The sequence below is a fragment of the Terrapene carolina genome, unplaced genomic scaffold (assembly GCF_002925995.2).
Source record: "Terrapene carolina triunguis isolate 2854851 unplaced genomic scaffold, T_m_triunguis-2.0 Scaffold62, whole genome shotgun sequence".
NCBI lineage: Eukaryota > Metazoa > Chordata > Testudines > Emydidae > Terrapene > Terrapene triunguis.
The window spans coordinates 53869807-53883053 of NW_020664413.1; the positions used below are offsets into that span (position 1 = coordinate 53869807).

Genomic DNA, 13247 nt, shown 5'->3' on the forward strand with positions numbered 1-13247 from the left:
CGGCTCCCCGGCCCCGCGTACCCGGACCGGCACCACGCCCCCGGCTCCCCGCCCGGCCCCGCGCCCAGCCCGGCCCGGCACTGCGACCCCGGCTGAGCCCTCCCTCCCGATTTTCCCGGACATGCCCGGCTTTTGGGGATTTCCCCCCGGACGGGGATTTGAGCTCCCAAAAGCCGGACATGTCCGGGAAAATCCGGACGTATGGTAACCCTACTTGAACCTACATCAGGATTTGTGAGCAGCACAGACTTCAACTCTTGCGTAGCACTCTATCTAGGCATACGCAGTTGTGATAGTGGATACAGATGCAGGATAAGGGCCACTGTTTGTAAAACACCTTGATATCCTTTGTTAGGGGGACAGGTTACGTTAGAATACTGAGTGAGATTTTATATAAATATTTAACAAATGATTAATATTAATTGCATAATCAATAGATTCTAACTGTTCATACCGTTATGACATTGCAGTTGCTCCCTCCTTCGCCCAGCAGGTGGCGCTGTGAAGGCACGCTCTCCGTGCGCTGCTTCCTTCAAGGCTGCAGCGAGCGCCTTGGGGCTCCGGGCCCTTACCTCTTTGAACAACAGCCGATTGGGGGGCTTTGCTGTCGATCAGAGAGTCTGGGCGGAAGCATCCAGCCCTGTTGGGACAACGGGCTGTCAGTCAGAAGAACCGGGCGCTGATTGGGCGCTGCCTCTACGGCTTGAGCGGTAGTTGCCCGGGCCAAGGCTTGAGCGGCGATGGGAAGGCGGCGTCCGGAAGCGTTGGTGCCCGGGGCGTGCTGCCTTTGTTTTACCGGCTCCCCCTGAGCCAGGGAGCCGAGCTCAGGGTCCGCTGCGTGTAAGAGGGGCCCAGGCGCGGCAGCGGTGGCGGGGAGGCGGCGGTGTGGGAAGGGCGCAGGCCCCCGGCCTGGCGGTGCGCGGGGGGCTCTTCCCGCGCCCAGAGCCTTGGGCGTGGGGCGGAAAGTGGCGCGCGGAGCCCAGGTGTGCGCGGGGTGAGCTCGCGGAGCCCGAGCTGGCGGGGGTGAGAGGGGGCCCCAGAGAGAGACCGACCGACTAATGGACAGGAGCCAGGACAGGGATAACGCAGGAGAGGGATGATCTAGGTACTGAAATGGCTCCCTAGTGCCGGTCCCTGCCTCAGCCTTCAGCGTATTTATCTCACATTCCACAACACCTGCAGAGGTAGGGAAGGGCAGCTATTCCCATTGTACAGATGGCAAACTGAGGCACAGCGACAGAGGCTTCGTCTACACCTAAAAATTAAATGGACCTAACTGCCTTGGTCAGGGCTATGAAAAACTTCACGTCCTGTTGATGTAGTTAGGTTGATCTAACCCCCACTGTAGAAGCAGCTAGATCAAGGGACGAATTCTTCCTTTGATCTGTCATCTCTCTGAGAGGTGGATTAACTAAATTGATGGAAAAACCTTTCTGTTGATGTAGGATGTGTTTATGCTGCAGCAGTGCCACTGTACGATGGTCATACACTGACTTACGGTCACACAGGAAGCATCTGACAGAGTAAGAATTGGACGCCTGGTCTCCAAGTCCAAGAACCCTAGCCACTGAAACACTGTAGTGAAAGCATCTGTAGAGCTATGAGCAGGAATTTCATGCTTCTGCTACCACTTCCTAAAAATATAAATAGATGCAATAATACTTCCAAAACTTACTGTGTATTTTCTATTGAATAGTTCATGTCTATCATCATTTTTCGTTTCACCTGAAAACTTTTCTAATATTCTTGATCAGCGGTTCTCAAACTTTTATACTGGGGGACCCCTTTCACAGAGCAAGTCTCTGAGTGCAGCACCCCCCCCCTTATAAATTAAAAACACTTTTTTATATTTAACACTATTATAAATGCTGGAGGCTAAGTGACGTTTAGGGTGGAGGCTGACAGCTCGTGACCCCCCCATATAATAACCTCACGACCCCCAGTTTGGGAACCTCTGTTCTTGATACATTTAAATTCCATCTGAAATGTAGAGATCTAGCTTTGCTTTCAAATTCTAGATGACCTTCCATCAGTTGAACATAATCCAACTCCATTGCTGTCTACTTTTGAGAGGGTTAATATTCTCAGCTTCCTTTCTTAGCTTACAATTTCTTATGAAATTTTGCCAATGGTGTACATATTTTCACAATTAAATACATGATAAAGCTAGTGAGGAGAGACTTTCTTCCATCTTTGCCCCACCAGAGGGGCTGAATGCCCTAACATCCCCATGTACATGCTAGTGAAGCTCTTATCACTTTCTATCATTGTCTTGTGACTAAAGCATCGGACGAGGAGAAAGGAAATCTGGGTTTAATTTCCAGCTCTGCCACCAATTTGTATCACCTTGAAACAGAATGGTTAGTGACTTGGCCTATTTCCCTGCCTCACAGAATTGTTGTATTGGCTTAACAGTTACGTGTAAAGCTTTCTTGGTTATTTAGATGGAAGGCACTCTGAAAGTCTTCTTGTTTATAAAAAAAAAAAAATTGCTTTATTACTGCTTTGGCTGCCAATGGAGCATCCCATACAGTTGCACTATTCAGCTATCTATAGAACCAGTTTTAAATACAGCATGTTAAAAATGCAATGGTTTTTAAACTAATTATCCACTATCACATATGGTCATCTCTGCGAGCTCCAATTAGGAACCACTCTTTGCCCACATAAAATGACTCTGAAAAGTGTTAGATATTGTAAAAGTATTTTTAACTTACAATCAGAAGGTTGAAATGAATCTGTTAACTTTCTAGTCAGTTTTTCCTCTATTGCAAATGTATGCTCTAATTTGGTATTATAGGATTGATTGTACTGGTGGCTTCTCTTTTTTTAAAAGGAAAACCAGGTTTAAATAATATCAAAAAAGCTCTCTGTTGGTCATTAGGACGGTGTGATATAAATGTTTTAATAAAAAAAAAAAGAAAAGCACCTTTAATGTGGAACTTCCCTACTGGAATAGATCAGTAGAGCCCTGCACAAATACAAAATTTGTATCCACATCCCATCCTTGGATATAAAGCAGATATCCACAGATTTGTAGGGCTCTAGATACAAAATTTATATTCACATCTGATCTGCAATCTGCAAAAATGGTCTGGGAATATAAATCCACAGATTTGTAGGGCTCTGTAGATCAATCAGGCCAGACCAAACCTGACAATGTTTAGAGTACAAAGCAAAAAACGCACATAAGGGGTGAATAGGCGGGAATTAAAATAACTGATAAAAGTAGCAGAGATGAAGTACAGGATCTTTTACAGACAAATTAATGTGTCTCAATATATATGGGGCTTAGATTCTACTCTTTTTAGGGATTTTTAATGTGACCATCACCTAGATATCAGAGTATATTTACATAAAGTAGACAGCGAGACTGCATTTCCTGCTCTTTTCCCTTATAATGATGGGCATGTTAGAAATGTCTGACATAGACAGAGGGAAAACTATTTTACAACTTGTTTTAGGATTGTTTCTAATTGTTGATTCTTGAGATATGTTGCTGAGAATTAGGTTGGGTTTTTATTTTTTGGTAGATCTTGATATCTTCTGGTAATGAACAGAGGGAGTGTTGCTGATTTCAAAATTTTTCTATGGAGTTGAGTAAGCATTCTACAACAGCCGTGATAGAGACACTCCCAGGACACCAAGAGAAATACGGAGAGAAGAGAAAATACTTGGTGGTCAAGAGGAGTACTTGTGAATAAAGAAAAGGTTGGTACCAGAAGAGAAGGAACAGCAGAAAGAAGCTCCTACTCTGTAAATAACTAAATAAATCAAGTCTGACGCTCTGAAGGCTTAAAATACTCACCCTTTATTTTTTCTTCTGGTCTTCTATGTATTTTATGTTTCATTGGAGTATTTTTACTGTGTTGAAATGTTGTTTCTTTGCACAGATTTCTTGAAACTTTGTTTTACTTATTTAAAAAAGAAAAGAAAATGATGTTGCTAGATTTCATTTTTTGAATATCCCAGGAAACTTTTCTTGGGAGCTGGAAATTAAAAATCAAAGATGTTTACCAACTTCTTTTTTAGATTGATGCAGAAAATAGGATTCAAACCAAGGACGTATTGGGATTTTAACTGAATTTAGTGCTCATGAAAGATGACCATTGACATCCTTGAAGATGTATTCACAAAAAAAGTACATAGGGATGTTCTTGCCTTGGTTACCGGCTGTCGCTGGGCCTATGCCTCAGTCTGCAGGATCAGTTTTGGGGTGAGAGTGAAGTTTAGTCACTGTGGGCCAGATCCACAAAACGATTTAGATGCTTAAGGCCAACGTTTAAGCACCACTGAGATCCTCAAAATCCCTGCTCACCTGCTGCCTCACTCTAAAGTCCCTAGGTGCTTAAATTTCCCTTGGTAAAGTCCCCTGGGTTTTGCCAGTGAGCACGTGCACAGCCACCTCAGTCTAGGTGTCTGGGCACCTGAGCCCTGGGCAGGGTCCTCAAACTAAGTGTTCCTCTGCCTATCTTGCCTGTAGAGCCTGATCCATAACGTGTTCCTACACAAAAGAGGAGGTGGTGGTGCTGCCCCCTTATAATGTTTAGCCCCATGGTTAGAGCACTCACTCACCCAGAATGTAAAAGACCCAGGTTCAATTCTCCCTGAGGTGGAGAAAGGAATTGAACTTGTCTTCCTTTACTTTGTGATTTCCTTAACCACTGGCCTATGGGGTATTCTGGGACATGTATCTCTCTTTCTCTCCTGTTGAAACTGTTCCACTTTTATAAATAATCAAATATCCATTGGACTGGAACCTCAATGTCTCACATCCCAGGTGAGTGTCAAAGCCACTAACAGCTATAGAGTCATTCTCACTCTCTTTCTGTTCCAGTGCATATTTAATTACTTATACACAGTGGAACAGCTTCCACGGGATAAACTGAGAGGGGCTCATATTAGATTATGCCATAGCCAGTGATTAGGGTACTCTCATGGGAGACCCAAGTTCAAATCCTTTCTCCACATCAGGCAGAGGGGGAATTGAACCTGGGTCATCTATATCCTGAGTTAATGGTCTAATCCAGGGGTAGGCAACCTATGGCACGCGTGCCGAAGGCAGCATGCGAGCTGATTTTCAGTGGCACTCACATTGCCCGGGTCCTGGCCACTGGTCTGGGGGGCTCTGCATTTTAATTTAATTTTAAATGAAGCTTCTTAAACATTTAAAAAACCTCATTTACTTTACATACAACAATAATTTAGTTATATATTATAGACTTATAGAAATAGATCGTCTAAAAACATTAAAATGTATTACTGGCACGCGAAACCTTAAATTAGAGTGAATAAATGAAGACTCAGCACACCACTTCTGAAAGGTTGCTGACCCCTGGTCTAATCACTGAGCTAAAAATTATTAGGGGAGGTTCCACCACCTTCTCTGTGGCATGTCTTCAAAAAACAAAACAGCGTAGATACCTACTGTAATTCCAGAAAAGAGTTTTTGGCTAAGAATCCTTAGTGGAGATAGACAGTCTAACTTGGACTTGAGTACCTAAGTGCCTTTGAGTGGTGGCACCTCTCCTCAGCATTTCCTATTGGCTAATTTAGGTTGGTCCCTATTCACTATTCTGGCTTTTGTAATCCCATTCTTAGATGTCCAGCTCTTCTCATGCATTGTATAGGGAGCCTACATGCCTGAGCAAGGCTGTGGTGGCAAGGTGCTTAAAAGTTAGGCACTGAAATGCCCAAGCTCTTTTGTGGATCTAGCCATGTGACCGATTCTGTCTTTGGCCTCTCTACTAAGACTGCACCAAGTGTAATAGTTGCAGTGATGGAACTTGTGATGTAGGCAGCTTTGGACTGAAACCATCAACTAATTTTAGAGATCACTAAGCAGCTATCAGGCAGCAATGATTTCCAGTCACCAAGCGCCAGACTTTTAAAGGTATTTAGGTGCCTACTTGTATCTTTAGACATCTAAATACCTTTAAAAATCTGACCCCAACCAACTTGGAGTTGATTAGAACCAGTGTCCTCAAGAGTTATAGACCCTTACTAGTCACGTGAGCAGTCCATTCTCCTTTTGCTTTGATAATATAGTTTGTATAATATGACCTGTGGACATTTTTTCCCTTTAATGCAGGGTATGCACTTTTTGGGAAGAGGGGGGATTAATATCTTTTATATGGAGAGTATTTTGGTGATATATTGGGTAATATTATAAGATTGTAAGATGTTATTAAGCTAGACAGTGATTTTTACTTATCACTTACGTACTGCTTTCCATCCAAAGATCTCAAAACACTTTAAAAACATTAATTAAGACTCAGAACGTCTGCATAGTAGAAAAGTATTGTCCCTATAAATGGATAAACCAAAACACAGAGTTGAGGTTAAAATTTTTAAAATTGTGTCTCTACTCTTAGGCACTTAAATCTCTAATTAGGCACAAATTCACAAATGGGCTGACCATCAGAAATGTTGATAATCTTCAAATTCCCCTAAAGTCTGTGAGAGCTTGAGGGCCTCAACACCTTTGAAAATCAGTCCATTTTTATTTTGGTGCCTAATTAGAGATTTAAGTGAGTTGCCGAAGGTCACAAGAAGTCCGGACAGAGCTGGGAATAGAACCCAGAATTCCTAATCCCAGTCTTGGGCATTAGGCACAAGACATTTATTAGTAAAATAGCTTGAGGGAACATGTTAATTATGTCCTATATAACTTTTTTCCCTTTTGGGAAGAAGAAAGCATCCTGGAATTGTAAAATTTGCTGCCTACCAGTTTTGTTAAAGTACCTCTGAACTTTTTGAACTAGCAGTCCATATTCAGATGAAATTTTAACAGGTTTGAATATTTGGACCCTGAGTTACACTTACATATAGGATTTTTTTTTAAGGTTTAGCATGCCTTTTCCTTTTGAAGAGTTTGAACTGGTTGTCAGAATTTATTGGTGAAATCCTCTTTTTTTTTTGTGTGTGTGACCTTTTTTTTTAATCCTCCAATAAGGGATTTCAGATTTTTCATGTTACTTTTATCTTGGGAGATTTATAGTAATTGACTATTTTTTATTTTTAAGGAATCTTATGTTCTTGGGGAAGCCCATAACACATGACCAGAGATGGCACCTAAACCACTTGGGAAGTGGGAAAAGTATGGAAAAAGATACTGTCGAGATTGGGAAAGGGAAACTGGATTAAAAGAATGGATTCGAAGTGTACCAGGAGATGACACAAAGGCAGCGTGCAAATATTGCGCATGTGAAATCAGAGCCCATCATAGTGATTTGGTTGCACACAGTAAAACCAAAAAGCACAAGAGACATGTTGCTTTATTTTCATGTTCTTCTGATATGAAAAAACATTCATTTGAATTTGAAGTTGAAAACCAAAATTCATTTGACGATGATATCACGCAAGCCAAAATGGATCAATCTGTTAATGTGTGTGCACTGAAGCTAGCGGCACACATAGCTTGCCATATGAGCATTTTTACAGTGGATCACCTAGGGTGCATTGTTGGAGGGATAGCAGAGAAGGACATTAGTCTGCATAGAACAAAATGCTCCACACTGATTAGAAATGTCATTGGTCCTACTGTACACGAAGAACTTCTGAGAGACATTGGCAATGGACACTACTCGTTGATCATTGATGAAAGTACAGATGTATCAGCACAAAGGCAACTTTGCTTGATAGTAAGATACTTTAGCAACAAGCTTAAATGTATTGTATCATCCTTTGCAGGGATCATTAACTTGACTAGAAGTGGTACTATCACAGAAGCCCTCTTGACATTTCTAAATGACAACAAGCTGAACATAAAAAAATGTGTTGGGATTGCTGCTGATGGTTTCAATACAAGCTTATGTGGAAATAAAAATTCATTGCTCAAAAAGTTTTATGAACTCAATCCTTGTGGGGTTTTCATCAAATATGTAAGTTACTCTCTCTATTTGTGCTCTTCAAAAGCCATTGATGTGCTTCCATTGAACATAGAGTATATGGTTTCACGGACGTACTTGTGGTTTTCCCATAGCACTTTCCACCAGAAGAGGTACCATGAACTATATGCTGCCATCAGTGTTGGAGAGAATTTCCTGAAAATACTGCAGCTTACTGAGACAAGATGGCTGTCCATTAGCCCTTGTATTAACAGAGTACTTGATCAGTATGAATCTCTGATGTTGCACTTTCAGTCTATAAGAGACAATGAAAGGGACTACAGTGCTGAGCTTCTCTATCAAATGTATTCTGATCCAGTAAATAGACTCTATCTTGTTTTTCTGCAGCCTCTTATTCAGGAAGCTAATAGGATCAACAAGTTATTTCAATTTGAAACAGTTAATCCAGTTAACCTTATTGCTGAATTAATGCTGTTCTATCAGAATTTGGTGCAAAGAGTCATGAAACCTTGTGTCTTTACAACATGGTCATCCATTGTAAATTATGACATTCACTGTAACAGGAACTACATGCCTCTTTCAGAGGTTAACTTTGGATCACCGTTCTTGTCTGAATTAATAAATGCAAATCTTTCCTCACATACAGTAGAGACCATCCAAAGCAGATGTCGAGATTGTATCCTTGAGTTTGCTAAGCAAATAAAGCTCCGACTGCCTCCAAATGTCCATCATCTAGAATCTCTCAGTGCTCTGAGCCCTTCAGTTGTTCTAAGTCCTACAAAACCTGAATTCTCAACCCTGTCTTTTTTGTCCTTATGTAGAGGGGATCATATCAAGTTGAAACAGCAATGGAAAAATCTGGATGCAGTCTCATGGACAAACACAGAAGATAACCAAATAGAACAGTTTTGGATAGAAGTTGCAAAACACACAGATGAAGTTGGTGATAAGGATTTTGTTGAGCTAGGATTATTTGCCCTTGCCCTTCTCACCTTGCCCTTCAGCACTGCAGCTGTGGAGTGTACAATCTCACAAATGAACTTGATAAAAACCAAGTTAAAGAACAGACTGCAGGACAGCCTACTTGAAAATATCTTAAGGATTAGGGCCTATATGCACCGAAATAAGATTTGCTGCAACCAGTTTCAACCATCCAAAGAGATGATATCTTTGTTTAATAATGAGTTTTATGCAATTGCTAATGGCAAGGACACTACAGATGACTCTGAGGAGGATATCTTTTGAAAAGACTCAAGTGAAGAGGATCTCTTTTAAAAAAAGTAAGCAAGGATTTTCAAAATGGCTCATTGCAATTGAACTATTTGACTCATGCATTTCAAATTTTGTTCTATCTACAAATCTGTTTTCCCATTCATTTAGTAAGAACTACTTTTCATAGAGGAAGATACATTGCATAAAGCCACACAACCCTTTTTAGAAAAGGATTTTTGAAAAAAACTAAAGTAAAATTAATGAGGCATGCTCTAATACAGGGGTCGGCAACCTGCGGCACGTGTGCCAAACACAGCACGCACGCCGATTTTGAGTGGCACGCTGCTGCCTGCCACGGTCCCAGCCCCACTCAGTCCCCCCCGCCCACCGCTCTCCCCTGTGGGGGCAGGAGGCAGAAGCTTGGTTCTCCGGCAGCCAAGCTTCCCTCCTCCCCCACTTCTTCCCCTAGTGTGGTGCTTTCCTGCCCCTCCTCCCTCTCCCTGCCGCCGATCAGATGATGGCCCTTGCGAGGGGGAGGATGCTCCCTGCTCCGTAGAGGAAGCAGAGAAGAGGTAGGGTCGGGACCTTGGGGAGGGGGACAGGGCATATCCCTTCCAGCCCCCTGCCATGAGCCGCTCAGGGCAGGGAGCTGGGAGCACCCCAGCCCTCTGCCCTGACCCCCCCCCCCCAGGCTTCTGCCCTGCACACACCCAGTCCTCTGCCCTCCACCTCCACACCCCCCAGCCCTCTGCCCTGACCCCTGAACTCCCCCCCACACCCAGCCTTCTGCCCTGACCCCCACACATCCCCAGCCTTCTGCCCTGCACCCCCACACACTCAGCCTTGTGCCCTGCACCTCCACACACCCCCAGCCCTCTGCCCTGATCCCTGAACTCCTCCCTCACACCCAGCCTTCTGCCCTGCACCCCCACACCCCCCAGCCCCCCGCCCTGACCCCCCAACCCCCCCCCCCCCCCCCCCTCCCCCCCCCCCCCCCACAGCCCCAGCCCTCTGCCCTGACCCCTGAACCACCCCCAGGCCTGGGGTCCCGGCTGCCGGCCCCTTGCCAGCCGGCGTCCTGGACGCAGGCCCCGCTCAGCCCACTGCCAGCCTACGTGAACAGAACCCCAGCCTGGCAGCGAGCTGAACAGGCTGGCAGCGTAAGATCAGCATTTTAATTTAATTTTAAATGACGCTGCTTAAACATTTTGAAAACCTTCTTTACTTTACATACAACAATAGTTTAGTTATATAATATAGACTTAGAGAGAGAGACCTTCTAAAAAACGTTAAAATGTATTACCGGCACGTGAAACCTTAAATTAAAGTGAATAAACGAAGACTCGGCACACCACTTCTGAAAGGTTGCCTACCCCTGCTCTAAAAGTAATTCATTTGGTGGGGGGCACACTTGACTGAAGAAGCTGATTAGACAGTGCACCAAAAACCCCCTACCCATTAGCCTATTAATGTAATACAGTCATGGCATATTTTTATATTGTGATACACAACTTAACACTACATTTCTATGCCTCAGTACAATACTCTGTCAGGAGCCATGGCTGGGTGAAGATTAAATAAAACCTGCTTTTTTATATATAAGTTTTGGAGGGCACTACTCTTGAATAATTTGTACTTACAACTCTGTTAAGAGATATTTCTGAGGGCATTCTGTGCCAAAAAAAATCTACGCCAAAAAAATAAAAATTCTGTGCACAATATTTTAAAATTTAAAAACTCTACACATTTTATTTGTCAGATAAATGTGGAGGCTCCGCATGCATAGGCCACTGGCTGTACAGAGGTGGGAGATTATTGTGCAGCTACCCCTTGGGATACGGACTCAGTGGTGAGGCTGCACCCAACCCTGACACAGCGCTAGGACTGGGCCTGCCCCGGACACACCCCAGGGACCTTCCCCTCCATGCCAGGTGCACCAGGTATGGGGAGGCAGGAGCCAAGTGTGGCGAGGCTTAATGTGGGGGAATCCAGGGGTGGGTTGAAAAGGTTCTGTGTGGGGTAACCTGGGTGCAGGCGGCTCAGTGGGGGATCCAAGTGTAGAGGGGAACTGGATGCACGGGTTTGTTGGGGAGTTTTGGGTGCAATGGTAATGGGACTCTGCAGGGGGGTCCAGGTGAAGGTGGTTGGGGCTCAGCAGAGGGGGTCGGTGTGGGGAGGATAGAGCTCTGTAGAGGGGTCTGGGTGTGTGGGGCTCAGTGGTGGTCAGATGCTGGGGGAGTGGGGCTCAGTTGGCTGGGGATCCAGGTGCAGCTGGTTGGGGTTTCGGTGGGGTGGGGATCTGGGTGTGGGTGACTCGTTAGAGTGGTGCAGGGGGAGTGGGGCTCATTGGGGGGGTTCTGAGTGCAGGGGGTGAGGCTTAGAAGGAGGGTCTGGGTATAGGGGTTCTGGATCCATGGGGGTTGGGCGACTGGGGGAGTAGCTCCCTGTACAGGGAGCCTTCTTCCTGCAGCTGAGGAGCGATGGGTGCAGGAAGAGGGGTGGGGCGCAGTTTGCAGAGGTCCCTGCAACTGGGGGAGAAATCGGGGGGTGGGTCTGACCTGGCCCCAGATGCCATGCAGGGAAAGAGGAAGTCCTGTCCTCCCCAGCCCAGCCAGGACTAGCAGCTGAGCCTGGTGCAGGGTTGGAGCCACCAGCCGGGTCTTCCCCAGTCCTGTTCCCTGCCTCAGTGATTTACCTCTCTGCCGGCTGCCCTGGATACCCGAAACATATTGCTGGGGAGGGTCGCATGACTGCTCTTGTGGCTTCCGTTTGCTTTCCCATCAGAAAGTCAGTTTTCTGTGGGGAAGCAAAGAAATCTGCTGGGGATGTAAATTCTGCACATGCACAGTGGCACAGAATTCCCTCAGGAGTAAAGAGAAGTCTGAAATTCAAAGTGGCATATTGTACATAAAAAGGCTAAGGATTATTAAAATAATTGTAAGATAGTTGTAATTTCTTAATGGTATTGTCTTGTGCTTTCTTTTGGAACTGGTATTTTTATTAGATGAATTATGTACAAGTATGAATTAATAACTTAAAATAGTCTGGAATTATAACAGTGTAGGATAACACCATAAATATTTTAACTGTTGTAATACCTATTTTGAACCCACTTTTATTAATTTTTAATGTACATTCTAAATTTTTGTAATAAACTGATATAACGTATAATACAAACTTGTAATTCTGCTGTTATAAACTAAAGTCCTGACTCTGAGAGGTGCTAAATGTCCTTAATTCTCAAGGGCATTCAAAATATGGCACTAGTGAACACTAGCAGTGTAGTTAGTGATGTGTATGAAGACAGCTGGTCACCTCAAAGGAAAAAAAAATCCATAGGAACTCTTCTAATTTGTTTTTTATTGGCAGAGAATATTTTATAGTTCCCTAACTATGGCAGCTTGTGGAACTGGATCTTCTGAATACTATTCCTTACAGTTCCTAGTATATTAACCACTCCTAAACAGAGCCCAGATACCTGGAAAATAGGCCTACATGCAGCCTCTGCTTAGGTATGTAACTTCTCCAGGGTTACAAAGCTGACTCTCCAACCCTGAAAGCCGCAGAGTTTAGAGGCACTGACCTTCCTTTGTACTTCTTGAGTAAAATGCACAAGGTAAACTTATTCCTGGTTATGCACAAAGTAGTATTACTTGGAGTTAAATGCACCATCAGTTCTTCTTAGGAATAATAAATATAAAAACATTATCACAGGCTGGGTCTGTGGGGAGGGAGCAGGGGTCAGGCAGCAAGGGAGCAGAGTCTGGACACCACAGGGCTGGGTCTGGATTGTGTGAACGGGGGAGTGGAGACAAGGGGCAGGGCCTGTGGAGGGAGCATAGTGTAGTTTGTGAGGCAGGGGGGCATTGTCACCCCAAAATGCAAGCCTCACAGAATTTGCCCCCCCAATACACAGCCCTATTGACTAGATTGGAGCTGCTCCAAAAATATAAAAGTTAAACTATGCCTGGGTGGGGAGGGGGAGCTGGAGCTAAGGGGCACGACCTGAGAGGTGGGGAAGCTGGTGACAAGGGAGAAGCATTGGAGGGAGCTATAGGGCAGTGAGGGGTGGGTGGAGCAGGAGACAAGGGGAGGGGGCTATAGGGCAGGGTCTGAGGAGGGGTAGGGGGAGCTGGTGACGAGGGAAGGGGGCTCTAGGGAGGATCTGATGGGTGGGGGCTACAG

At 44.6% G+C, this 13247-nt stretch overlaps 1 protein-coding gene across 3 annotated transcripts; it reads left to right on the forward strand.

Moving 5' to 3' along the window:
- Positions 1-719: 719 nt before the first annotated feature.
- Positions 720-9391, forward strand: LOC113405989. 3 transcript variants are annotated; one of them, XM_026647650.1, is made up of 4 exons: positions 720-840; positions 1446-1523; positions 3534-3711; positions 7026-9391. In XM_026647650.1, the coding sequence occupies exon 4, from the start codon at positions 7068-7070 to the stop codon at positions 9093-9095; it is 2028 nt and encodes a 675-aa protein (XP_026503435.1). In that variant the 5' UTR covers positions 720-840; positions 1446-1523; positions 3534-3711; positions 7026-7067; the 3' UTR covers positions 9096-9391. The 3 variants fall into 3 exon arrangements, with proteins under 3 accessions (XP_026503435.1, XP_026503433.1, XP_026503436.1); XM_026647648.1 differs by lacking the exon at positions 1446-1523; XM_026647651.1 differs by lacking the exon at positions 1446-1523 and having other exon boundaries at positions 720-829.
- Positions 9392-13247: the final 3856 nt, after the last annotated feature.